This window comes from Chelonia mydas, chromosome 5 (genome assembly GCF_015237465.2).
Source record: "Chelonia mydas isolate rCheMyd1 chromosome 5, rCheMyd1.pri.v2, whole genome shotgun sequence".
NCBI lineage: Eukaryota > Metazoa > Chordata > Testudines > Cheloniidae > Chelonia > Chelonia mydas.
In genome coordinates this window covers 59,960,312-59,986,894 of record NC_051245.2, presented here as the reverse complement: position 1 = coordinate 59,986,894, position 26,583 = coordinate 59,960,312, and the positions used below count along the sequence as shown (strand labels likewise).

Here is a 26,583-nt window from a genome sequence, read left to right as displayed (position 1 = left end):
GATATAAAAGTCTCATAATGATTTTGTTGGAATACTGAAATAAATTAAGACTAACAGTTTCTCCTGTTAATCACCAACTGGTTAAAATGTATTTTTGGAAAGGAGAGGAGGACTAAACACTGGTAAACAAAAAAGTAGGATTTAATTAAATTTAAAATGTTTAATACTGGTTAATTGGCTTGTCTCAATACAACTCCTTAAATGGCTTCTTCTAAGTAACTGATTTTAATGTTTTCTTCTGTTTCATAGAATGTAGTTAAGATTATTGACTTTGCCAACTACAAACTGGCAGGTTCATCTGCCCTAAAATCTCCAGAGTACTATCTCTGTTAAAAGCTCTACACAAAGAGACATATAGAAAAAAATTGTAATGGAAGTAACCAGTTTATCATTTGTGTTCAGTCATTTGTGTTTAATGTTTTCCTATTCTTTTCTTTAATTATAAAATAGCATTGGTTAATAATTGTGATTATTTTTCTTGGTCTTAATCATGGTGTCCCATAAAGTATTTAAAAGAACACCTGTGACTCAGTGGTGGTAACCACACCCCTGAGTTTGTAGTAAGACAAACAATTAGTCCAAGCTGGCCTGCCATTTTTTGTTTCTCTGAACTAAATATTTTTAGTAATTTTTAAAACCAAAGTAGTAGATGTTCAATAATTAAAAACTACCCCCTTCCATCTCACATGAACTATGAGAATTTGTCTGTCATACCAATGCAGATGATAGAGTGCATAGGAGCTATGCTCAATTCTAGTTTGGCAAAAGCTTTCCTGCCAGAAGACAAGTTTGTGTACCTTCAGTCAAGTCAATGACATATGACCTGCAGACAAGATTGATAGTTGCAGTGCGTACATGTCTGGGTCTCTTTGGCCACATATCTACATGGATATATGTGATACTACTTGCCAGATTTTGCTAGTGACCTATGCATCGCTGCCGAAGGACAGTCTGACTTTCATCTGGCCACCTTATAACCAAATGAGTCTCAGTCCCACTCTGCATCCTGAAGAACTGGAATAGTGGATAGACCTGCTGACCGTGAGAAAATTGATACTCTTCTTGGTCCCCTCCCCAATGACACTGGGCACAGACACATCAGGGACAGGCTGGTGTGCCCCACTTGAATCACTTGCAAATGCAAGGTTCTTGGTCTCAGGACAATCTAAAACATCATATGAACATCTTGGAACTGAAAGCCATAGCATGGTGTTCCTTCCTTCCTCCAAGCCATCCAAACTGCAGACTTTGATGCACAACACCTCAGTGATACCCTATAGTGCAAATCTGAATTAATAAATAATATATATTCTGCAATACTTCAAGGAAAATGGGTGAAATTCTCAACCCCCCATTTTCTCAGTAAATGGGGCTTTATATGGGGCCAGTAGGAACACTACTTTCCTCACTAATAGTGGCAAGGCACCAGCCATCCTGGCATCTGGTCCAAAGGCATCACTATTGTTGTGGTCTTGCTGAACATTACCTCTCAGTATTAAACACAGGGGTTTATAAACTATACTAATTAAAGACAGCTGACAAATACCCCTAGTTCAGAAATGTGGCAATGTTTTGTTTCTGGTCTCTTTACGTTGGCAACCAATGCAGCCATATTAAGAATCACGTGAATTAAACATACATTTTTGGCACGTTTGAGGGCTCCATTGGTAGTGGCCAACATTAGTATGTTGACACTTGGGTATTTCCTTGTCTTAGAGAGAAGAGCAGAAGGAACTAGAAGCAGCTGGAGCCTATTAGTTTCCCAGCAGCCAACCTGGTGCATATAATAAGAAAAGGAATAATAAATCACTGGCTGACTGATGGAAAGGCTCATAGATATACTGCGAGAAACAGTCTAATGCAAAGGACAAAAACTATGAGTTCTCTTGTTGCTTAAAACTTAAGGAAAGGAATAAGGGACTTTTGTTTGTTTACCTTGAACCTGAAGACAAAGGCAATCAGAGACGTATTTTGTTTAGCCCCAAGCCCATGGATTTAGGATACCAGAAGAGCAAGATGTAAAAACAGTGTATCCTTGTGCACAACTTAGAAGAAATGTGATCATTTACATGGCAACTTGTGAAAAGTACGGATGATTTTTTTCCTGATAGGATCATACTTGGGCACCACACATCTGCAGAACATCAGAAGCTAAGTGGGTACCTAAGAGATCCACTGTGCTGTCATAAAGGCTCCCTGCCTGGATATGGTGATGTTCATGTGGGGGGGGGGGTCATGGTGTGCTCATTTGTGATCTGAGAGTCCATCTGAGTTAGTCTTGTGAGATAACTGGAGCTTAGGACTCAGGGGAACTCACCCTAGGACACAAGATGCCCATCAAACCAATTGGGTGGATATGTGGGCAGGTGTTAAAGAGATTTTCTGGACAAGGTACATAATCCTGGTTGTGATCCATTTAAACCCATAAACCTTCCTTGTCCTACCTATTTGTACATGGTACCACCACTTTGTTTAATTAATTAGGTTTTTAATTGAATCTTTAATTGCTTCTTTTTTTACCTCAGCTTACCTAATTCAGAGAGCAGTTGTGGAAATTATAGATGAGATTAAGGATGAATTTCCAACCATAATTGGATTGCAACAGTCAAACCAGGTAAAGGTACTGAATTATTGTATTTCATTGCCATAGAAGTTCTGATAAAGGATTTTCCCTTTCTTGTTTAAAAATATTATGAATGTGTTTTATCTATCATTATTTAATAAGACATGCTCTGCTGAGGTTGATATTTCGTCATTAAATAGTTATTGGAGCAGGGACTGGAACCTGGGTCTGCCAGGTGGGTGCTCTAATCTCTGGACTGTAGAGTTACGTCTCACTCTCTCTCTGGTGGGGCTTCTCCACTTCCATTTTGTGCTGGGCCCAATCTGGAAAGTGGTCTCTGAATTGGACATTGTACGTGAGACAGGCAGGGGAATGGCCTGAGCTGCTTTATGGCCTCAGGATTTAGATGGCTCCATACATACCCACTGGCAAAAATGTAGGGGAATTTATCAGCAGAAATGTAGATGCCTAGGTAATTTGTGGGTTAGGTGGCAGCTGAGTGGAGGTTTTGAGAATCCTAACTTGAGAATCTTAAAACTGCCTCAAGTGGCAGTTAGATGCCCAAAATGTTTGTGGATGCAGCCTGCTGTCCTCCATTCCTCATCTGTGGAATGGAGATTAAAATTCCCCTATTTCACAGAGATGTTCTGAAGGTAAAATCCATTAAGGCTTGTGAGGTGCTCAGACTCTCTATTGTGATAGACCCTCAACTCCTTCTACACTTCCAATTCCACTGACACTGGCAAATCAGACTGTGAAGCAGGACATCAATTCCAATCCCTCCTATGTAGAAATAAAATTGGGAGAAGAAGGCCTGTAATAAATTATTGCCTGAAACACCCCAACATCTACTTCCTGTGTTCCTGGTCTCTGGCTGCAGAGCATCTTTGGCAGAAATGCCGTGACTAGGCTGACTTCTAACACTACAAATTCATTTTCTTCTTCAGTTCTGGCATCTTCCTAGCTAAACAACTCCACTTAACCAATTTAATTGAATCTCATGTCCACAATCCCAACCACCTCTGACCACTCCTCAAACCCTCTCCTCCTCCAACCTCCACTTCTCCCTGCACAAGTTCTTGCCAATTTCTTCCATGAGAAAATTGGCAAAATGCAATATGATCTTCCACCTCTTTTTCTACAACTCTCTTCCTCCTCCCTGTCACAGACACAGGAGTTCCTCATCTGTTCTCCTCCTCTAAGCCTTCCTCTTGCCCCAGTGACCCCATCCCATCTGATTTCCCTCAGATTTCCCTCATACCCACTCTCATTCCTTCCCTTACTCTTCTTGACCTCTTGTGTGCCTCTGGCTCCGTTGACTGGGATGAGGGCAGTCTAGATTAGTGGTCAGAGCAGGAATCAAGGACTAGGGGCAGAGCCAGAGTCAGTAGTGGGAAGCCAGGGCCAAAGATCAAACCAAGGTCAGGAACTGAAGCAAGCAGGGTAACAGGCAAGGAGGGGTTGAAGGCAGAGGCAGGACAGGAATAAGGTAACAGGAGCAATCACAGTGGTGGGCATGAACATTGAGCAGCCAGCAAGCTGCTGCTGCTACCCCCTCCAGCCAATCAGGTGGTGTAGCCAATCAGACAGCTGTTGTAGGCCAAATGTACTGAGGAGGCTGCTTGGAGACTAGCTCTGCAGCAGGTTGTGATTCCTGACACTCTTTCCCCTCACGATACAAGCATGCTTTAGTCTTTCCCATCTTAAAAAAAATCCATCCTTGATCCAACATGCCTTTCCAGTTAGTGCCGCATCCTCCCTTTCACCTCTAAGCTCATTGAACATGCTGTTTACATTTGCTGTCTAGAGTCCTCTCTTCCAGTTCCATCCTAGACCCTCTCCAACTAGCTTCTATCCTTTGTGCTTAACTGAAACTTACCAATGCTCTTGAAATCTTGTCCTTCTGTGACTGTCCTTTCCTGATTCTCCTCCTACCTCTCTAATTGTTCTTTAGTGTGTCCTTTGGAAGATCCTCCTCATTTCCTCTCCAACTTTCTGTAGGGGCTCCACAGGGATCTGTTTTTCATCCCTTTCTTTTCTCCCTCCACACTTATCTCTGAAATCTCATCCATAAATACAAATTAAACTACCATTTCTATGCTGATGACTCACAGATCTACCTCTCTACTCCAAGCCTGTCCCATTCTGTCTAAACTAAAACCATGGCCTGCCTCTCTGATTGGCCAAAATCCACAACGCAATATCAGTGCAAGTTCAGCATGGCTGAAACAGAGTTCTTAATCTTTTCCACTATGTTATCTTAAACTCAGACCTGTTTTTTCATCTTCACATACAGGCTATATCTAAATCTTGCTGTTTCTTTCCATACAACAACTCTTGAGATTTCCCATCCATTTACACAGCTACAACTCTTGTCCAAGGTTTCATCTCACATCTCAATTACTGCAACATCCTTCTCACTAGCCTCGGTGAAGTAAATCTCTCCCTGCTCGTATCTATGTAGAATGCTGATGCAAAGATCAATTTCCTTGCCCACTGCTTTGACCACATCACCTCGCTCTCTTTGCATCGCACCACTAGCTCCATCTTCTCTATTGCATCAAATATAAACAACTTATTTCCACTTTCAAGGCCCTTTACAATGTATCACCACCCATCCTACCTATCATCCATTCACGATCAAAATGTCAGCTCCGACTTCTGATCAGGTCACGAGGCCAGGCTCCATCACCCACTCATTAATAACATGAACACCTTTATACTTTCTCCCATGCTGCCCCTCACAGCTGGGAGATGCTCCCCATAAATATCCACAAAACTAACTCATTATCCTCCTTAAAATTCTCCTTTTCCATTATACCTATTAAAAAAAACTTGACAACGGTTAGGCTGCTGGCATGCAGAGACCACTGACAATCATGCTGACAAGTATCATCTCGTTGTTTCCTTGCACTTCCCCATCTAACTCTCTGTGTCCATCTGTTGTCTCTTGTCTTATACTTGGATTGTAAGCTCTTTGGAACAGGGTCTGTCTTTTTGGTCTGTGTTTGTGCAGCACCTAGCACAATGGGATTCTGGTCCATGACTGGGGCTCCTAAGTTCTACAATAATACAAAATAATAATAGGAATAACACAGCAATGTCTATTGAATGTTATAATTTGTATTGCAGTAGTACCCAAAGGCCTCAATTAGGATTGGGATCCTGCTGTGCTAAGTGGTGACCCAAAGAGCTTAAAATATGATAGGCAACAAATGCCTTTTTCTATTGCCATTTAGGACTTGATCCTGCTCCTGCTGATGTCAGTGGGTCTTTTGCTATTTTAATAGGCTTGGGATCAGCCTTAAATGAACAAGAAAATATTTATTATTTCACCTCTTATTGACATTGGCATCAATAATCCCCACTTTCTATTAGGGGACTAATATGACCGAAAGAGTGGCCACAAATGCCCCCTCCCACCTAATTATACTATTGCAAAGCTCCCATTTGGGGAGTTTTGCTTGAGTAAAGATTGCCACTGACTCAGGTGGGAACAGCACTACTAAACCTGTTTGTGGACACTGATAAAATGTAATTTACACTTCTTCCTTGACAACATGAGCTAAAGTGTGTGTGGATGCATATACCATACATAATGGATATGGTGACATTTAGTCATTAGGTGCTAAGGGCATTGTGATACATATAAGAACAGCCATACTGGGTCAGACTAATGGTCCAACTAGCCTAGTGTCCTGTCTTCTGACAGTGGCCAGAGACAGATGCTTCAGAGGGAATGAACATCACAGGGCAATTTATCAAGTGATCCATCCCATGTGGTCCAGTCCCAGTTTCTGGCAGTTGGAGGTTTAAGGACACCCAGAGCATGGGGTTGAGTCCCTGACCATCCGGGTGAACAGCTATTGATAGACCTGCCTTCCATGAACATATCTAGTTCTTTTTTGAACCCTGTTATACTTTTGGACTTCACAACATCCCATGGAAATGAGTTCCACAGGTTCACTATGTACTGTGTGAAGAAGGATTTCCTTTTGTTTGTTTTAAACTTGCTGCCTATTAATTTCATTGGGGACCCCTAGTTTTTGTGTTACATGAAGAGCTAAATAACACTTCCCTATTCCATTTCTCCATGCCATTCATGATTTTATAGACCTCTATCATCTCTTTTCATTGTCTCTTTTCTAAAATGAACAGTCCAAGTCTTTTTAACCTCGCCTCAGATGGAAGTTGTTCCATACCCTCAATTGTTTTTGTTGCCCTTCTCTGTACTTTTTCCAATTCTAATATCTCTTTTTGAGATGGGCAACCAAAACTGCACAAAGTGGGCATACTATGGATTTATATAGTGGCATGATATTATTTTTTTGTCTTTTTTTTAATCTATTCCTCTCCTAATATTCTGTTAGCTTTTTTGACTTTTGCTGTACAGTGAGTGGATGTTTTCAGAGAACTATCCACAATGATCTCTTTCTTGAGTGGTAACAGCTAATTTAGACCCCATCATTTTGTACATATAGTTGGGATTACGTTTTCCAATGTGCATTACCTTGCACTTATCAACACTGAATTTCATCTGCCATTTTCTCACCCAGTCACCCAGATTAGTGAAATCCTTTTGTAATGCTTTGCAGTCAGCTTTGAACTAACTATCTTGAGTAATTTTGCATCATCTGCCACCTTACTGTTCATCCTTTTTTTCCAGATCACTTATGAATATGCTGAACAGCACAGATACCAGTACAGATTGGGGGACCCCACTATTTACCTCCCTCCATTGTGAAAACTCGCCATTTATTCCTACAATTTGTTTCCTATCTTTCAACCAGTTACTGATCTATGAGAGGACCTTCCCTCTTATCCTATGATTGCTTAGTTTGCTCAAAAACCTTTGGTGAGGGACCTTGTCAAAGGCTTGCTGAAAGTCCAAGTACACTATATCGAGTGGATCATGCTTGTCCAAATGCTTGTTGACGCTATCAGATCATTCTAATATACTGGTGAGGCATGATTTCCCTTTAAAAATGCTGTGTTGACTCTTCCTTAACATATCAGGTTTATCTAGGTGTCTGATAATTTTGTTCTTTACTACAGTGTCAATCAATTTGCCTGGTACTGAAGTTAGGCTTACTGGCCTGTAAGTGCCAAGATTGTACTTGGAGCCTTTAAAAAAAATATAAGTTACATTAGCTACCCTCCAGTTATCTTATACAGAAGGTGATTTAAGTGACAGGTTACATACCTTAGTTAGTTCTGCAATTTCATATTTGAGTTCCTTCAGAACTCTTGGGTGACAACCACCTGGTCCTAGTGACTTATTACTGTTTAATTTATCAATTTGTTCCAAAACCACCTCTACTGACACCTCAATCTGGGACAGTTCCTCAGATTTGTCACATAAGAAGATCAGCACAGGTGTCGGGATCTCCCCCATAGCCTCTGCAGTGAAGACTGATACAAAGAATTCATTTAGCTTTTCTGCAGCAGCCCCATCTTCCTTAAGTGCTCCTTTAGCATCTCGGCCATCCTGGGGCCCCACTGACTGTTTGACAGGCTTCCAGCTTCTGATATACTTTAAAAAAATTGCAGTTAGTTTTTTTTGACCTTAGCTAGTTCTTCAAATTTTTTTTTGCCCTGCCTTTTACACTTGACAGAGTTTAAGCTTCTTTCTATTTTCCTCACTAGGATTTTACTTCCAATTTTAAAGGAATTTTTTGGGGGGGGCTCTAACAGCCTCTGTTACTCTGCTGTTTAGTCACGGTAGCACAGTCCTCTTACAGTTTTTAAAATGATTATTTAGGGCATACATTTCATTTGAGCCTCTGTTATGATGTTTTTAAAAAGTCTCCATGCAGTTTGCAGGCATTTCACTCTTGTGACTGTTCCTTTTAATTTCCATTTAACTAGCCTCCTCACTTTTGTGCAGTTCCCTTTTTTTAAATTAAATGCGACTGTGGTGGGTTTATTCGCATTCTCTCCCCCCCCCCCATTATGTTAAATTTAATTACATTATGGTTGCAATTATATTCACCTCTTGAATTAGATCCTGTGTTCCATATCAATGCACATTCCTTCCTAAATGTTTTGAGAACCTTATGTAGTTTTATTTTTTTATATTTATCACATATAATAATAGTAATAGCCAATGGTACAAAACATTTAAGACAGATCCTCATCTGGTGTAAATTGTCATAGCTCCATTTATTTCAACAACTATGGCACTTTACATCTGAGAATCTACCCTGCATTTTTTTTCAAGCAACATTGCATAGGGTTTAGTTACAGGACTCCCATTGATGATTTTTTTTTTTAAATGGAAGTTGCACTTCTGACCAATATCAGATAAAATACAGGTCACTGCAGAGTGCACAGAAACACGTCTTAGTTCCCTACATGTGTAAGATACAATTTCTCCCATTTAGTGCAGTCACTGAAATTCATCACCCTCACTGAGCAAAATCCGAGTGGTTAGAATTGTGGAGGGAAGACTGCTATGGAGTGCTCATACTTAGATCTTTCTCACACCGTCATCCTGTGGCCAGGCTATTATGCCAGTGTATGGACAGGAAGAATGACTGCTGCTACATTGTATATTGTAGCTACTTGGATCATTGTATTCCTCTAATTACAGATCATGTGGTCCACTATAGAGCCGACACAGATCTCCCCTATAGAGTGTGAAGGAGAGGGTTCAGAGAACTCTCCACAATCTCTCTGACCACAGTACAATCACCATGGGGCAGAAATAGTGCTCAGGGCCTTGTGCTGCTTCCCTCACCATCACCACCACATTAGGGTAAATTTCACACTAATCAATTGATTGGGTTTTCTTTAACATTTGGTTGAATCCCATTGGGCTGTAGGATTTAAGGACAGGTTTCTAAGAGAAGCAAGGATGAAAGATTTTTGTAAGGCTTTGTTACTTGTAGTATGCTAATGCCCAAAGGCTCCAATCAGTACTGGGCCCCCTTGATCTTTAAATCAATATTTGAGGACGTCAGTAACTCAGCCAGAGGTTATGGGCCTATTACAGAAGTGGGAGGGTGAGCTTCTGTGGCCTGAAAAGCACAGGAAGTCCAACTAAAAAATCATGATGATGCCTTCTGGTCTTAAAGTCTGAGACTCTATGATAATTTGTACTATTACTAAAAACTGGCAAGCTAAGTGTCCTGGAAGAAGTGGGTAAAGAGGAGGAAAGGAGGGATCTGAAGGGGAGAGTAGAGGCTTTATTTTTCAGCTCAGGAATGACATTCCATGCATAAGTGGCATCATGGAAGAAAGATGTTTGTGGGAGAAGTGGACTCAGGCAAGGCTGGCATTGTCAGAGCAGGGGGCAAGGGAAAATGCATTCAGAGATGAGCAGATGAGAAGAACATATTTTAAAATATTTACAAATATTGAAGTAGAATATGCCTCTATCTTAAGCATTTCGAATATGCCCATCATTGTATTACCAGGTGGCAATGTTGTAACTGAAATCAATAGGTAAATCACCAACAATAAACCATTAAACTCTTTTGGCCCATATCAAGTGTAATCTCAGTTTAATCGGATACATCCTCTATTAGGCTCTTTATGTTCTGAACTGATAGACTCTCTCAGTTAGAACACCTGCATCTCCAAATTTATATATTTAGGTTTGCTTTTGATGCTGAGTCTGATGGAAAATATGGTGAGCTCTGCAAGATGACAGAGCCTCCTGGGAGGTGCTGACACCATCAACATCCACAGAAGTAAAGTACTTCTCAAATTCAGATGATAGCTGCACTTTCCTGTTTGCTAAGCCACTGTAGGGGGTGGGAATACTGCAAAGGCCATACACCTATTACAAGAGAAGGGTAGTCTTGTGTCCACTGGCCAAACAGGAGCTACAAAAGATTTTTCTTCTAGATGCTAACTGTGCTATATAAATGCATGTTGTTTCCCAAGACATTAAAAGTGTAAAACATTCTGGTACTTTATATATGAACACGGGGCAGGATTATATCTTCCTATGTGTTTATAAAGTGTCTTGGATGTTGCCACAATTCAAGTAATTATACGTGTTCATTAGTTGTAGAGTTAAATGAAGAATGATAACTGAGCTTTTAATAAAATCGCTTGTATCTCTGCATAGCCTCAGTATCAAAGGATTATCTTTGGAATCGCCTTTCACTCTCCATAAAGTCATGATATTCTAAGAAATTCATTTTAGAATCATATGCCATATTATTTCTCAAACACTTCCCTTTCAGGAAATTGTTCCCATTCTACAAGCATCCAGATCAGTTGTGGCAAGTGCATTCTCTTCATCTCCTGGAGTAAGAGTTATTAATGGGCTAAACAGAATATCAACATCTTCAAAATCTGTTGCCAAAGTCTTGCAGCCACAAATTGTTCAACATTTTGCAGAGTTAAATACCATGTCTCATCGTCTTCTGAAAAATGTAAACATACCAAAGCAGCCTCTCTATAAAAATCAGGTATGGGAGCATTAGTTCAAATGCTTATTATTTAGGACCTATTCTGACATTTTTTACCTGCAATGTATATCAGGTTTTCAAACTACTTACAATTCAAAGTTCTGTTCCACAGCTCATTCAAGTTACTGTGTGCAAAACTGGAATCTTTACCATCTTTATCTCATTTTTCCCCTATGAATACTTTCACCTCTATTACATAGTAATTCATACAGGCACAAATCCTGAAACTATTGGTTTGTCCTCATTCAGTTAACATGCTGGGCCAAAACAGTAGGCATTTTGCCTGAATAAGGACTGTATACAAACAGATCCCGATTGCACCCAATATCTGCAAGTGGAGAGGCCCCTGCATAGGCGGTTCTCCTCCTTCCACATGGAAAGAGACTTTAGCCAGCTCTGCAGCAGCATTAACTCTCCTCCTCCATCACTACTTTCTCCTATAAGCTACAGAAGGCCTGCTGAGTCAGAAGAATAGGCAGACTGGTAGAAGGGCTGTAGTGGATGCCACCCCTTTATGCTTGTGATTCCTGTATGTCCCAGTGACCCACACAGATGACAAAATGAATGTAAATATAGACATTTCAGAAGTGGATATAGATATAGGGAACTGCTGTTAAAACATTGTCCTATTGAACAGCATTGATATTTTGGCAGCAAAAAAATTTGTTTTAAAAAATTATTTTTCCTTCAGGGTAGAACATTTTCCCTGTTCGATGTGATCTCCTATCCAGCAAAGACTGCTCTCACCAGCATAATGTGTGCTTCCTATGCAGCACTAATTTATGTGGTAAGTATACGCTTCTTAGTTTTGCACCTGATTCTGCCACCCTTACCCACAGTGAGTAGTGCCTTACTCCATATATGAAACCAATAGAACTATGTGCAGCATAAGGTACTATTCAGTGGGTAAAGGGGACAGAATCAGGCATTTTTTGATCAATTCAGTTCCTTAATATTCATGCTATAGTAATATAGCCATCAGAATAAGATTTAAATGCTGTCATCAACAATAAGAAAAGGAGTACTTGTGGCACCTTAGAGACTAACAAATTTGAGCATAAGCTTTCGTGAGCTACAGCTTATGCTCAAATAAATTTGTTAGTCTCTAAGGTGCCACAAGTACTCCTTTTCTTTTTGCGAACTAACACGGCTTCTACTCTGAAACCTGTCATCAACAATAAGCATTTCAGTTTTCTCTCTGCTCTTTTCATACAGGTAGCTGCATGACAGGTGCAATGAAATGGTTATTTTTACTCAAGTTGCATTTGAGTGTGCTTTGTACATGTTTAGGCAGCCTTGTAAACTTGGTCCCAAACCAAGGCATAAAAATCTACTCCCGTCTTCCGCTATATTGATTGATAATGGAAACTAATGATATTTACTCACTTATTTAAAAAATTAAAAGAACCCAAAAACCCAACTACTTACCCTAGATAAGTGGGACGCTATTATTTTTCAATGCTGCATTAAATTGTCTCATGAATTTGTGGCTAATGATTCGCTGATTCTTTACTCAAGATTATTTGCCCCTCTGAGCCATCCCCTCTAACCTGTCTCATAGACTTTAAGGCCAGAAAGACCCATCATGATAATCTAGTCTGACCTCCTGCACATGACAGGCCACAGAACCTCCTCATTCACCCACTCCTGTCACAACCTCTGAGTTACTCAGCTACTCAAATGTTCATTTAAAGACTTAATTACACAGAACGCATCGTTTACTCTAGTTCAAATCAGCAAATGACCCATGTTTCATGCTGCAGAGGAAGGTGAAAAAACCCCAGGACCTCGGTCACATTTCCCAACTCAAACATGGCAATCAATTAGATGCATGCAGTGAAAAATACTGTAGGCAGGTATAAATATACAGCACATGAAAAGATGGGAGTTGCCTTACCAAGGGGGTGAGAGGGTCAGTGCTAATGAGGCCAATTCAATCAGGCTGGCTATGGCCCATTCCCAACAGTGGACAAGAAGGTGTGAGTGTCAACAGAAGGAAAATTACTTTTTGTAGTGATCCAGCCACTCCCAGTCTTTATTCAGGCTTCATTTGGTGTCAAATTTGCAAATTAATTCCAGCTCTGCAGTTTCTCGTTGAAGTCTCTTTTTGAAGGGTTTTTTTGTAGAAGAATGGCCGCTTTTAAGTCTGTTATTGCGGGTCCAGGAAGATTGAAATGTTCTCCTACTGGCTTTTGAAGGTTACAATTCTTGATGTCTGACCATTTATGACCATTTGTGACCATTTATTCTTTTGTGTAGAGACTGTCCGGTTTGGCCAATGTACATGGCAGAGGAGCATTGCTGGCACGTGATGGCATGTTTCCCATTGGTAGATGTGCAGGTGAACAATCCCCTGATGGTGTGGCTGATGTGGTTAGGTCCTATGATGGTGTCCCTTGAATAGATATGCAGACGGACTTGGCAACAGGGTTTGTTCCAGGGATTGGTTCCTGGGTTAGTGTTTCTGTTGTGTGGTGGGTAGCTGTTGGTGAGTATTTGCTTCAGGTTGGGGGGCTGACTGTAAGCAAGGACTGGCCTGTCTCCCAAGGTCTGTGAGAGTGAAGGATCGTCCTCCAGGATAGGTTGTAGATCCTTGATGATGTGCTGGAGGGGTTTTAGTTGTTGTAAGTATTTACAGTAATACATTCTATAGGAGAAATTTGTAATAGTAATAACTGTTCATTTAAATATTTGATAGACATAATGGCATTGACCCTGTGAGCAAATTCACTTAGCTACAACTGTACAAAGTGTGTGGCTGCTGTGGTGATGTATAAAAGCTTGATCCTATGAAGTGCTAAACATAGTAGCCCTGATCCAACAGCACTTAAGCCTCTGCATAATTTTAAGCACATATACAGTCTTACTGAATTTGCTGGGACTATTCATATGCTTAACTGTATTAGATTGTGGCCAAAGTGGTCAGCACCTTGAAGCACTGAGTCCTTTATTACTAAGATATTGGTATGTATTAAAAAACTTCAAAATAAAGGGTACTTCTTGTTGTTCATTTCAAATGTCATACAGACAGTAACATACAACTCCAAGTTATGGTTTTCTTCAACTAAACTATATATCTTTATTGTATGTAGGCAGTCTCTATAAACACAGTATTAGGGAAAATAAAAAACATTGTTGAAGAAGAAAAGGCCTCAAGAGAAAACACTAAGAATGAGGAAGAAAAAGATGTATTCGCCAAATATGAAGATTTAGCAAGTTACACTGTGCCCTCTCCAGAGAAGCAAGTCTTTTCTGAATTTCCTGTTGATTCAACTAAGAGCAGCATTCACATCCTACATTCTGCACTGGATCAAGATACAGTACTTAGTAGTGGTAACTAAAGCTCAAACAGGTTTGTGAGCTTTTTGTTAGTGCATTAAATGTGAAAAGAAAGACACAATATATACAGAATTTACATTCTCTATTTGTTAATAAAATAATTCATACAAAAACTTAATATCTTCAGAGTACCTTGACTAGTGAAAGGAAAAAAATGTCTATCTAGGTATGGCTGAGGGCCTTACTATGAATGTTTTTAGTGCCATGTTCTATAGGATGTAAATTTCTCACTGACACAAACTGTTTAAATTTCATTGATTATGCAAGTTAAAAAAATCCCAAGTTTTTAAGTGTAGAGTCTAGTGGGTTCCTTTTATACCAAATTCCACAAATCTGGCCCATGTCTAATTGCATTTTTCTAGCAGATGGTCACTGACTATATTGGATTAATGTATACTTTGTTTCCTTTACTGTGGTTCAGCCTGCCAAGGATGTTTCTCTCTGATTTTTCCCTTTACCCAGACTTTTCTCATCTCCTGTCTTGATTCACTGGACTAGGATGTTTGACTTCACAAAATGTTATGAAGTTTAAAAATAACCATATCCAATCATGTCAGAACTATGAAAAGAGATTATCTTTGCGTTTTACCCAAAGCATTAACAGAATACTCTCCTCTGTGTCCCATTGTTGTTGAGAGGCCACACACTCATATGCTTCATTTTTAAATCTCTTTACAACTTCAGAAGCCAGATTTTAATGAAGTGAGGCCCAAAGTCCACAAGCACCACCTTAATCCATCGGTGATCTTCCTGATAACACCATCCTGGCCACTATGGATGTAGAAGCCCTCTACACCAACATTCCACACAAAGATGGACTACAAGCCATCAAGAACACTATCCCCGATAATGTCACGGCTAACCTGGTGGCTGAACTTTGTGACTTTGTCCTTACCCATAACTATTTTACATTTGGGGACAATGTATACCTTCAGATCAGCGGCACTGCTATGGGTACCCGCATGGCCCCACAGTATGCCAACATTTTTATGGCTGATTTAGAACAACGCTTCCTCAGCTCTCGTCCCCTAACGCCCCTACTCTACTTGTGCTATATTGATGACATCTTCATCATCCGGACCCACGGAAAAGAAGCCCTTGAGGAATTCCACCATGATTTCAACAATTTCCATCCCACCATCAACCTCAGCCTGGTCCAGTCCACACAAGAGATCCACTTCCTGGACACTACAGTGCTAATAAACAATGGTCACATAAACACCACCCTATACCGGAAACCTACTGACCGCTATTCCTACCTACATGCCTCCAGCTTTCACCCTGACCACACCACACGATCCATCGTCTACAGCCAAGCTCTGCGATACAACTGCATTTGCTCCACCCCTCAGACAGAGACAAACACCTACAAGATCTCTATCAAGCATTCTTACAACTACAATACCCACCTGCGGAAGTGAAGAAACAGATTGATAGAGCCAGAAGAGTTCCCAGAAGTCACCTACTACAGGACAGGCCTAACAAAGAAAATAACAGAACGCCACTAGCCGTCACCTTCAGCCCCCAACTAAAACCCCTCCAATGCATTATTAAGGATCTACAACCTATCCTGAAGGATGACCCAACACTCTCACAAATCTTGGGAGACAGACCAGTCCTTGCCTATAGACAGCCCCCCAACCTGAAGCAAATACTCACCAACAACCACATACCACACAACAGAACCACTAACCCAGGAACCTATCCTTGCAACAAAGCCCGTTGCCAACTGTGCCCACATATCTATTCAGGGGACACCATCACAGGGCCTAATAACATCAGCCACACTATCAGAGGCTCGTTCACCTGCACATCCACCAATGTGATATATGCCATCATGTGCCAGCAATGCCCCTCTGCCATGTACATTGGTCAAACTGGACAGTCTCTACGTAAAAGAATAAATGGACACAAATCAGATGTCAAGAATTAAAACATTCATAAACCAGTCGGAGAACACTTCAATCTCTCTGGTCACGCAATCACAGACATGAAGGTCGCTATCTTACAACAAAAAAACTTCAAATCCAGACTCCAGCGAGAAACTGCTGAATTGGAATTCATTTGCAAATTGGATACTATTAATTTAGGCTTAAATAGAGACTGGGAGTGGCTAAGTCATTATGCAAGGTAGCCTATTTCCCCTTGTTTTTTCCTACCCCCTCCCCAGACGTTCTGGTTAAACTTGGATTTATGCTGGAAATGGCCCACCTTGATTGTCATGCACATTGTGGGGAGAGTGGTCAGTTTGAATGAGCTATTACCAGCAGGAGAGTGAGTTTGTGTGTGTATGGGGGTGGGGGGGTGAGAAAACCTGGATTTGTGCTGGATGGCCCACCTTGATTTTCATGCACGTTGTAAGGAGAGTGGTCACTTTGGACAGGCTATTACCAGCAGGAGAGTGAGTTTGTGTGTGTGGTTTTTGGAGGGGGGTGAGGGGGTGAGAGAACCTGGATTTGTGCTGGAAATGGCCCACCTTGATTATCATACACATTGTGAAGAGAGTGGTCACTTTGGATGGGCTATTACCAGCAGGAGAGTGAGTTTGTGGGGGGAGGGGGCGGAGGGTGAGAAAACCTGGATTTGTGCTGGAAATGGCCCAACTTGATGATCACTTTAGATAAGCTATTACCAGCAGGAGAGTGGGGTGGGAGGAGGTATTGTTTCATGGTCTCTGTGTATATAATGTCTTCTGCAGTTTCCACAGTATGCATCCGATTAAGTGAGCTGTAGCTCACGAAAGCTCATGCTCAAATAAATTGGTTAGTCTCTAAGGTGCCACAAGTACTCCTTTTCTTTTCACCTTAATCTAGCATTTAAACACACCCCATTACTCCTTAGTCCATGCAAATACATGATGTACACACACAGCTCTACTTTTGTATAAACAGATCTACCCATCTGATGGGTTACCCCCCACTGATATACTGAGGTACCCACCTGTTTCCCCTTACACTGTCCTGCTGAGCCAGGCCCTCAAGCCTCCTTCAGCATACACCCAGGTAGGGACACACCCAGCTTCAGAAAGACGGGAGACACTGAAATCAGCTCTGCATGGGAAGGCTTCACTAAAGAAATGCCCAGCACTCAAGTGCACATCCCCCCTGGAGTGTAAACCCAAAATTATACTGTCTTGCACTGTACAGAGAACTGTACAGTAGCATAAGCTCATGAAATTCACTCCCCTTCCTCAATATGGAGGAAGATGTGCACAGCTTTCCCCCCCCCCCCAGTTATAAGTTCCACAAACTGGTTTCAGAGAAAACAAAAAGTTTATTAACTACAAAAGATATCACTTAAAACCTAAGGGATCGCAAACAGATCAAAGCAGATTACCAAGCAAATAAAAGAAAAAACACAATATAAGCTCGAGATATCAAAAAAAGAAACTGGTTACAAGTAGTAGTTTCTCACCCTAAATATTGTTTTGGGCAGATTGCAGAGGTTCTTGAAGGCAAGCTGCTCTTGCTTGCAGCTTGAAACTCCAGGCATTACTCTCACAGGCCAGACATCTTTCCAGCCTGGGCTCAGTCCTTCTCCCCACCCCCCTTTGTCTTTTCCTGCACTCATCATGGGTGGGGATTCAATGAAGAATGAATGCTGATTAATCCTCCCCAGCCTTAAATAGATTTTACATATGGCAGGAATCCTTTGTTTTCCAGTGTGGTTCCCACCACCACCACCACCCTCCATGGAAAAATACTGGTATTCTACCATGGAGTCTAGTACTAGGTGACAATCACATGACCCTGCAGTGTCAAAGCAGCCATGAGTCAGAGGTTGTTTGTAGCATCCCAGGAAAGCTTCTGAGGAAGGTGGGAGATTAGTATCTTCAAAGACCTATTGTTCTCCCTAATGGTCCATGGACTGGTCCCCAGCTAGCCAGCCAGACTGGTTGCATTCTGTCTGGTGGGCATTCCCCAGGTGCAAATACTTTTGTAGTACAGATGTATTCAATGGAGTCAATATTCCTAACTTTAGATACAAAAATGATACATGCATACAAATAGGATAATCAGATTCAGTAAATTGTAACTTTTCCAACAATATTTCACATGCCTTATCTTGCAAAAATGCTATAATATTATAACAATAGCTTATGAAAAATATGCGGTGTAGTGTCACACCATCCTTCAACAGATTCAACTATACCACTTAAAACAAAGATGGCCCAGTTCTCTGATTAGATCAGCACCTGGATGAAGAATAGTTGGTTGAAGCAGACGCTGAGCAAGAAAAAGAATATGTTGGTGGGCAAAGAAAAGCACTATGAAGAATTTACAGGAATGAGGCAAATACCTTCCTCTGACTGAAGGTATATGCTCCTAATTGATGAAGTCACTCTGTAGTTTATGAATGTTCCTGGATTCCTCAATGATGCTAAGCTTTTGCATAACACAAAACATGAGTTATGCTTTCTACCAGCTCCAGTTGCCTATGAGATTCCATATCATCCTGGCAGACAGACAATGACCTGCCCTCAGTTATTCACACCTTTGCCAGCTCCTATCTGGACCACCATAATGCAATATACCTGGGCCTGAAGCCTTCAATGCTTAGGAAACTCCACTAGTACCAAATGTTGCAGCACATCTCAACAACATTGGCTACCATATGCACATCAGCCTTGTGCTCCACTCTCTACATTGACTTCACCCAGAATATTGAATCAAGTTCAAGGTCTTGAATGGCCTGATCCCATAGTATCTGAAAGATCTCCTAAAGTTCTGGGATAAGTACTGTGCTTGACAACTCTGATCCTCAGGCACAATGGGGCTTTCTACCATATGAGCAAAGCTCATCTGTCCAAGAGGCACAGCTTTCTCGGGGACTAGTCTGAGACTGTGGAATGAACTGCCTCAGTGCCTCTATCACAAACTTTGCCACTTTCTGCTCCAAGTTCTAGGTACACGCTTCTTTGAACTGCCTTATCCAAGATACCTTCTGTCAAGGTTCCTTCCCCACTCTGAACTCTAGGGTACAGATGTGGGGACCTGCATGAAAGACCTCCTAAGCTTATTCTTACCAGCTTAGGTTAAAAACTTCCCCAAGGTACAAACTTTGCCTTGTCCTTGAACAGTATGCTGCCACCACCAAGCGTTTTAAACAAAGAACAGGGAAAGAGACCACTTGGAGACGTCTTCCCACAAAATATCCCCGCAAGCCCTACACCCCCTTTCCTGGGGAAGGCTTGATAATAATCCTCACCAATTGGCACAGGTGAACACAGACCCAAACCCTTGGATCTTAAGAACAATGAAAAATCCATCAGGTTCTTAAAAGAAGAATTTTAATTAAAGAAAACGTAAAAGAATCACCTTTGTAAAATCAGGATAGTAAATACCTTACAGGGTAATCAGATTCAAAATACAGAGAATCCCTCTAGGCAAAACCTTAAGTTACAAAAAGACACAAAGGCAGGAATGTACTTCCCTCCAGCGCAGCTTATTTTACCAGCCATTAAACAAAAGAAAATTTAACACATTTTCTAGCTAGATTACTTACTAATTTAACAGGAGTTGGAAGGCTTGCATTTCTGATCTGTTCCTGGCAAAAGCATCACACAGACAGAACCCTTTGTTCCATCCTCTCCAGATTTGAAAGTATCTTGTCCCCTCATTGGTCATTTTGGGTCAGGTGCCAGCGAGGTTACCTCAGCTTCTTAACCCTTTACAGGTGAAAGGGTTTTGCCTCTGGCCAGGAGGGATTTTATAGCACTGTATACAGAAAGGTGGTTACCCTTCCCTTTATATTTATGACAACCTCTGATAAGTGTTTACATTTTTAAAGTAGTCCAAAACCAAAATTCTACACTACACATCCAATTTTCCTCGAGAGGAAAGGATGACAGAGAACTCACATGTGTCATGTTGGTTAACTGATTATTGGAATGTGCTCAGCCACTACCATGATGAAGGAAACATAAGTACTTATTTAGAACAGAACTGGGGTAATTGCACACACAAAAGTAACCATGCAAAAGCACATTACAACACACAAATGCTTTGTACATCACTTTATGAAACTCTGGTCCTATGTGTTAAGAAGATAAAATAATAGGTTTTTCTCCTGACCTGCAAATATAATATTTTTTTTAAAAATCTCCCAATTACATTGAAATTAATATAGTTCTAAACTATTTAATGTATACAAAAAATTCTATCCTTCAACGGATATTTACCGTAACATTTCAAGATGTTTTTATAAACTAATTAAATGCAATAGTATAATAATCCTCCTCCTAAAGGTTAAAAGATTTAAACTATAGCAATGGAAGATTTAACACTTCAAATATTACAAACTAGTCTAATGTACATACATTAAACTTGTATTTTATTAAAGACAAATATAAAACTGCACTGGCACAATGCTAACTCATTCTAAAGAGAGTCTTGAACTTTTGTTTATGATCTTACTCATTTCTACATTACTTAATGCTTTAATAGCAATAAGATTAACACTGGTATTTCATTATATTAACATCTAGAAAAAATCTGCATATCATCCTGATATACTGATGATGCCTTGTACACACACACACACTGATATTTTGCATTATGGCCACTGATTTTGAAGTTCAGGATATGCATTATTTTTTCATATCAGAACTTCCAGTCTTTTTGTACTTATCAGCATAGTAATCAGAGTCACAGCTGATAGATAAATCAGAAGGAGTCACATAAACACTTCCATTGTCTACAGTAACCGTGTGAGTTCTTTGCTTTATTCCTTTTGATCGCCATTTTGGTGTTGCTGATGGTTCTGTGGGGTTTACTGCTTGATATAATCCTTCTCCTGTTGCCAAAGTAATTTTATACTTATGCCAAGGGCAAATAATGCAGGGCTGTCCATTGATATCCTGGGGAAAAAATTAGGACAACCCACAAATCTTACTCTTCTCTATGAAATATCTCTAGACCAACACACAGCTTTGTGGACTAGTTTTAATGCCCTGTACTGCCATGGCAGGAACACCAGGTTCTGTTTTTAAAATTAGCAGCTGGAATACCAAATCAGATTACTGATCCAGATTACATAGCCTGTTTGCAACAGTGACCAATGTCAGAAGATTCAGAGGAAAACCCATAATGCCCCTAACTAGCAATACTCTATCATAATGGGATGTGTGTGTATAGATGACAAGGATTCTTTCAGACTCCAGATAATAAAGATAATAGCCATTTTTTATTTTCAACAGTGTGACTGGAGATGCTTTTACTTACTCACATTTTGACATACACCACATCTCTCTATGATGTGCAAACACAAAGCATGCTGTCAGTGTTTTATAAAGTAAGTGTCTCTAGTAAGTGCCTAATAATAAATGATTATTAAACTATGTGTCTCAAAAGTACCTGAACTTGGCCTCCTGTCCCTCAAGCCAGCAGGGAGTTGAGAGCATTGTGGACATTGAAAAATTAAGGACTGTTAAAGATAGTGGTCCATTATCGAGAGAGGGGGCCAAATTTTGCTTTCAGCTATACCAGTGTAAATCCAAAGTAACCCCACTGATTCCAGTAGAATTACTGCAGTGTTACTAAGAACATTATTTAGCCCAAAGTGAGAGAATAATATAAAATTGGTATTAAAATGTAAAAAGATTCTGAATAATTGTGTGTGTTATTTTTAGAATGTTACATACCTCTATCTCTCCAAGATGTAAAGGACCTCCTGCATCTGAAACATAGTGGAATATGGAATCAGAGTCAACACTCACACTAGCTTACTTTAAAATTGTTACATAAACACCAAGATGATGAGTGCAAACAATCTTACGGTAACAGTAACGGTCCATGGCATAAAATTTCCCTTCATGGTAGAAAACGACAACTTCTCTGTCATGGACGCTAGCTGTTATTCTTTTGGACTGTTTTATGTCTTCTTCCTTACCAGCATATACAGGAGCATCAGCCTTCACTTTATCAGGTGTTTCAACTGAGCTGTGCAAATCCATGTCCTTCAGTTAAAAATAGTGAAAAGCCACTTTATAAAACAATTAAAGTTTAGGGTTTCTAAACAAGGACACTTTGGATACCAAGTCATTCATATATTTAACCAAAATATCATAAGCAAAAGTTTTGGTGAAAATATATCTATTATATTAATAAAACATCCCTGCTTCATAACAACGTATTGCCAGTCTGTTAGATAAAAGAACAAATGTCATGGTACCTATTAATTAAAGTTCATTACTAGACTGAGGGCTTGGGTAACAGCAACACTTCAGTTGGGGCAAAATAAGACTTAGATTCTAAACCTCTTTTCATTCATTTATGCCAATCTCCAAAAAAACTCCATATAAACAAAAACAAATGTGCTAAAACTACTTTTTAGATCATGTCCAGGTTGGGGATATACACGGATTTAAAAAAATAAAAGCGTTAAAGTTTACATGCAAAAGAAAAACAAAGTTAAAAAAAAGTCTTTGTATGTACAGAGAAGAATGGGCACAAGGGAGGGTAGAGGGGAGTAACCAAAGTGGGACACAATCAAGCTCTAAATGGGATAAAAGCAATGTAGCTCCTCAGCAACACATCAAGTCACATCAGTACCTTAGATCCATACTAGAGCATGACAGAGATGAAGAATGGATGAAGAAATGAAGTTGCAAAGTAATGAGAGCAGCACGAATTCCCTCTATAGCTCCATCACATCCAGGCCTCCTCTATGTATCAGCTCTGATAAGTGCTTCTTTACTGAAAAAGGCTTTCTCAAAGACAGTGGAACTGGTCTGAACAGCAAAAAAAGGCAGGCTTTGTGTGGGACACAGCATGGCTGAAGTGAACTTTGCAAGAACTGAAAAGAGGAAGGCTGTGGCTGGGCTGCTAACAGAAGATGAGAGTTGTTTGCTTCTTTACTCCTTATAATTATCTCATAGCTGCTTTCTCCAGAAGGCATCGTGGAGTCACACTCATTTAAAACAGCATTTAGAAGTTTTTTATAACATTCCTATGTTAATTCACGCATGGCAAACAAATAATTCTAAATCAAATATGCATGTCACAGCCCCTGCAGGCTGGTGTAAACACCATGGTACTTTCCAGGCTACGTAAAAGCTGATCATGCATAAATCAAATAGCAGTACGGCTCCTTCAGGCAGCCCCATCCATTTCTGTTTCAGCTCATGCCATGTTTCTATTTCTAGCTAAGATTTTATCGTAATTATTAGTCACAGGAATACATTATCCTGAGAATTACTCACTTCTTTCACAGCTTGCTTTGTAAATAAGCATAGTACAAAATATTCTGAAGACTGAACTGTAAACTCCTGATCTCTAATATCACTGATTCAGTATGTAACCTTCAGCAAGTCACAGAGGCCAAAATTTTCAAATACAGTGCCTACAATTAGGCACTCTCATCCTCACGAAGGTGCCTAAATATAAGTGACCTGATTCTGCATGATGATCAGCACCCAAAACTCCCACCAAGATTGATGGGAGTTTTAGCTGCTCAACACCTCTGACAATCAGGCCACATGTATTTGGTTGCCTAAATGTAGGCATGCACCCAAGTTTGACTCAGACTTAAAAAGGCTTCAGCTCAACCTCTGATTTTGCTGGCATGTTTTGGCACCCACATTTAATAGCTGGGGCAAGTGCGAACATTTAAACATTAAATGTCACTTTGAGGCACAATCAGGCTGATATGTAAATACTAGCATATGTGCTTACAATTAACTGCAGGACCAAAACTGTCCCAAAAAACGGCAGGTCCTCCAGAGAAAGCCCTTGAGACTGACCATTTGAATCTGACTATAAGTCTGTTAAGAAGCACTGTGGCCGACGAAGGGTTTCTAGCACTGAGGGAGAGAGCCAAGGGCTTCTTGCCAAGGGCAAACTATAATTAGACCCTTTTTTCAGCCCACTAATGGCGACTCTCAGCTGGGAGCTGGTGGTGAGCATGGGAAGAACTGGCTGGAAGTGGATATTCTGGCTCTGACAGATGGGAGGAGGCAGGCTCCTTGCCCACTGGGAGCAGCAGAGGGGGGATTCCACGTCGCATGACAGAAACCTAATGAAAACTCCACTCCAGCCTTCCTCTGGTATCCTTCCTCCTCATCCTCTCTGTGCCTGGCTAGAGCGCTTCCTAGCCCCCGCCAGGAGCAGCAGCTCTCTCCTCAAAACACTCAGCTACCAGTTAACCGCCCCGCCACTGAAGTGCTACGGAAAGAGGAGTGGCCGAACCAGCTTCCCCCTCCACCAGCCGCTGTGGGCGCTCTAGTTTTCTGGCCGCTCCTCGGGGCAGGCCCGCGCCCTCAAGTTTCCATGCAGCATCTCCTGCCGCTCAGCCCTGCCAAGCCGAGGGGAGCGTGGCCCCAACCCCACCCCGGCTCCCACCGCCTGAGCACAGAACAGGGAGCGCCATCGCCCGGGCCCCCATGCTCGGTGCGAGCAGCAGGCTCAAGGGCTAGGCGCGGGCGGGAGCTCTCTGGGTCTGGCCGGCGGAGGGGACACAACGGTGCCGGTACAACTGGGGCCTCGCGCGAAGCGGAAGCACCCGGGGAGAGCCCGCTCCGTCAGTTCTCCGGCCGGGCTCGGCCCACGGTTCGCAGCCGCGACGGGGCTCACGAGCCCCACATTCAACAGCCGTTGGTGTTCGCGCCTGGCGCGAGCCCCGCAGCTGACAGAGCGGACAGTCTGGACCGGGCGGAGGAGTGGGGAATCACGCGCACAACCTAGGGCGCTGACTGATCACGACGGCAGCGCCGCCTCAGCGCGCTCTGGAGCCCAGCCGTCACTACCCTGCAGACAGCCCCTCTTCCAATGTGCGTCACGCACAGCCGGGCCGCGAGGCATCACTGCGCCGCCGCAGCCAGCCTCAGGGCCCACCGCCTCGGGAGACTACAACTTCCGGCAACCGCCGCGCTCGAGCACAGACTATAACTCCCGGCAAGCACCGCGACCGCTCAGACTCTGATAGGTCGCATAACAGAACACGCGCCAAGCGTTCTCCGCCCCTAGAACCGGCCTTACGCACCCATGTAAGGGTCCGGCAGCGGCGAGACACGCTTCCACCACAGAGGGGCCACGAAGTAACACGTGACCAGAGACCTACCAGGCTATTGGAGCCCTGAGCGCCACGTGACGAGCGCATATCCTGCGTGACTCGCGGGAATCCCGGCGATGGAGCTAGTCTCCATTGCCCCCTAGCGGGGAGGCTCAGTACTGCGCGTTGAAAGCTGTGGGGACTGGCAAGGCAGGGAGATGTGAGGGTCGCATCTGGCTAGTGGGGCGGGGAAGCACGGTACGCGCAGCCCTTGCTGCCGCTGCTCGCTCGCAAAACGTTTGGGATGAAAGAGCAGAAATTCAGAGGGGGAGACTTCTGCCATCCAGAAGCCCGTGGGGAAGCGCCATTATCCATGTCTGTTCAGCCGGTAGCAGACATGTGAGCCCATCCCTTACTTTCAGCAGTGACAGACCTGTCCTAAGGGGCTGGGTTGGTACCGCCCCCCCCCTTCCCCCGGCCCCCGCTGTCTTCTAAATATCACATCATTTCATTGGAATTCACTGTTGCGGACAGTACAGGTGGTGCATCTCTTGGGTTCTGTAGGTACATTGGTCTCTCACCACATAGGGCGACTGAAGTCAGTGGTGACAAGTTTCAGTCCTTGGGACTATTCACCTGTATAAAGCACGTCCCGTGCATCACTATTTGCAGCATCAAGGCCCTTGGAACATGTTACTTTAAGAAAGAGGGACAAAGCCACCTAGTGCTAACAGCCTAGAAATTCAGCTTTAGACTTGAAACTTTCATAGCTGATGATGATGACTGGATTCACATGCAGCTACAATAATAAAGTGAAAAACTCTCCCAAACCCATTTGTTACCAATGTGGATAAAAATCGAGGACTTTTTAAATAAAAGATTATTTTTTTAAATTTAAATTGAATACAGGTTATTTTTTTTCCAAAATAAGCCTATTTAAAATTAAATATATAATTGACAACCTATGTGAACGCATAAACTTATTATAATCTATTGACATAATCTAAATTAAATAAAAACATAATATGAAGTAGGATCTATTTGCTCCTGAAATTTTAAAGAAAGTCAAACCCCTAAATGATGGAAGTCACGGGCTAAGTACCTGGAACCGGAGTCTGCTGAAGTACTAAACCAACTTTTGATAGCAATGGCCTCTTCTGCAGATGCAGAGAATTTTTTTTCATTTCAATTTATTCACTTGAGTGACTAGTTCATTCAAAGTTAAGAAACTAATTTGGAGCTGAAAAAAATAGGAAAGCTTATTTTCCT

General features: G+C 41.7%; 2 protein-coding genes across 5 annotated transcripts; one reads left to right on the top strand and one right to left on the bottom strand.

Annotated features, from left to right (window-relative positions):
* Nucleotides 1–2,330: 2,330 nt before the first annotated feature.
* On the top strand, nt 2,331–14,346 carry SPATA9 (spermatogenesis associated 9). The gene is given in 6 exon segments (XM_007054099.3): nt 2,331–2,391; nt 2,526–2,614; nt 10,759–10,986; nt 11,678–11,773; nt 14,079–14,321; nt 14,323–14,346. Coding segments are annotated over 6 exon segments (741 nt in total).
* A 3,232-nt stretch (nt 14,347–17,578) lies between these two features.
* RFESD (Rieske Fe-S domain containing) lies at nt 17,579–25,369 on the bottom strand. Of its 4 annotated transcripts, none has more exons than XM_043547700.1 (4): nt 25,306–25,369; nt 22,102–22,282; nt 21,968–22,002; nt 17,579–21,184 (listed from the first exon to the last, which is right to left on the bottom strand). In XM_043547700.1, the coding sequence occupies exons 2-4, from the start codon at nt 22,277–22,279 to the stop codon at nt 20,915–20,917; spliced, it is 483 nt and encodes a 160-aa protein (XP_043403635.1). In that variant the 5' UTR covers nt 22,280–22,282; nt 25,306–25,369; the 3' UTR covers nt 17,579–20,914. The 4 variants fall into 4 exon arrangements, with proteins under 4 accessions (XP_043403635.1, XP_043403634.1, XP_043403633.1 ...); XM_043547699.1 differs by lacking the exon at nt 25,306–25,369 and adding an exon at nt 25,004–25,243; XM_043547698.1 differs by lacking the exon at nt 25,306–25,369 and adding an exon at nt 23,379–25,241.
* Nucleotides 25,370–26,583: the final 1,214 nt, after the last annotated feature.

Bases quoted from the DNA above. Each gene is read 5' to 3' on its own strand.
- RFESD (XM_043547698.1), bottom strand. The intron at 22,003-22,101 runs GTAAGATTGTTT...ACTATGTTTCAG, and splicing joins CATGGACCGTTACTGTTACC to ATGCAGGAGGTCCTTTACAT. The intron at 21,185-21,967 runs GTATGTAACATT...TTTTTTCCCCAG, and splicing joins TACATCTTGGAGAGATAGAG to GATATCAATGGACAGCCCTG.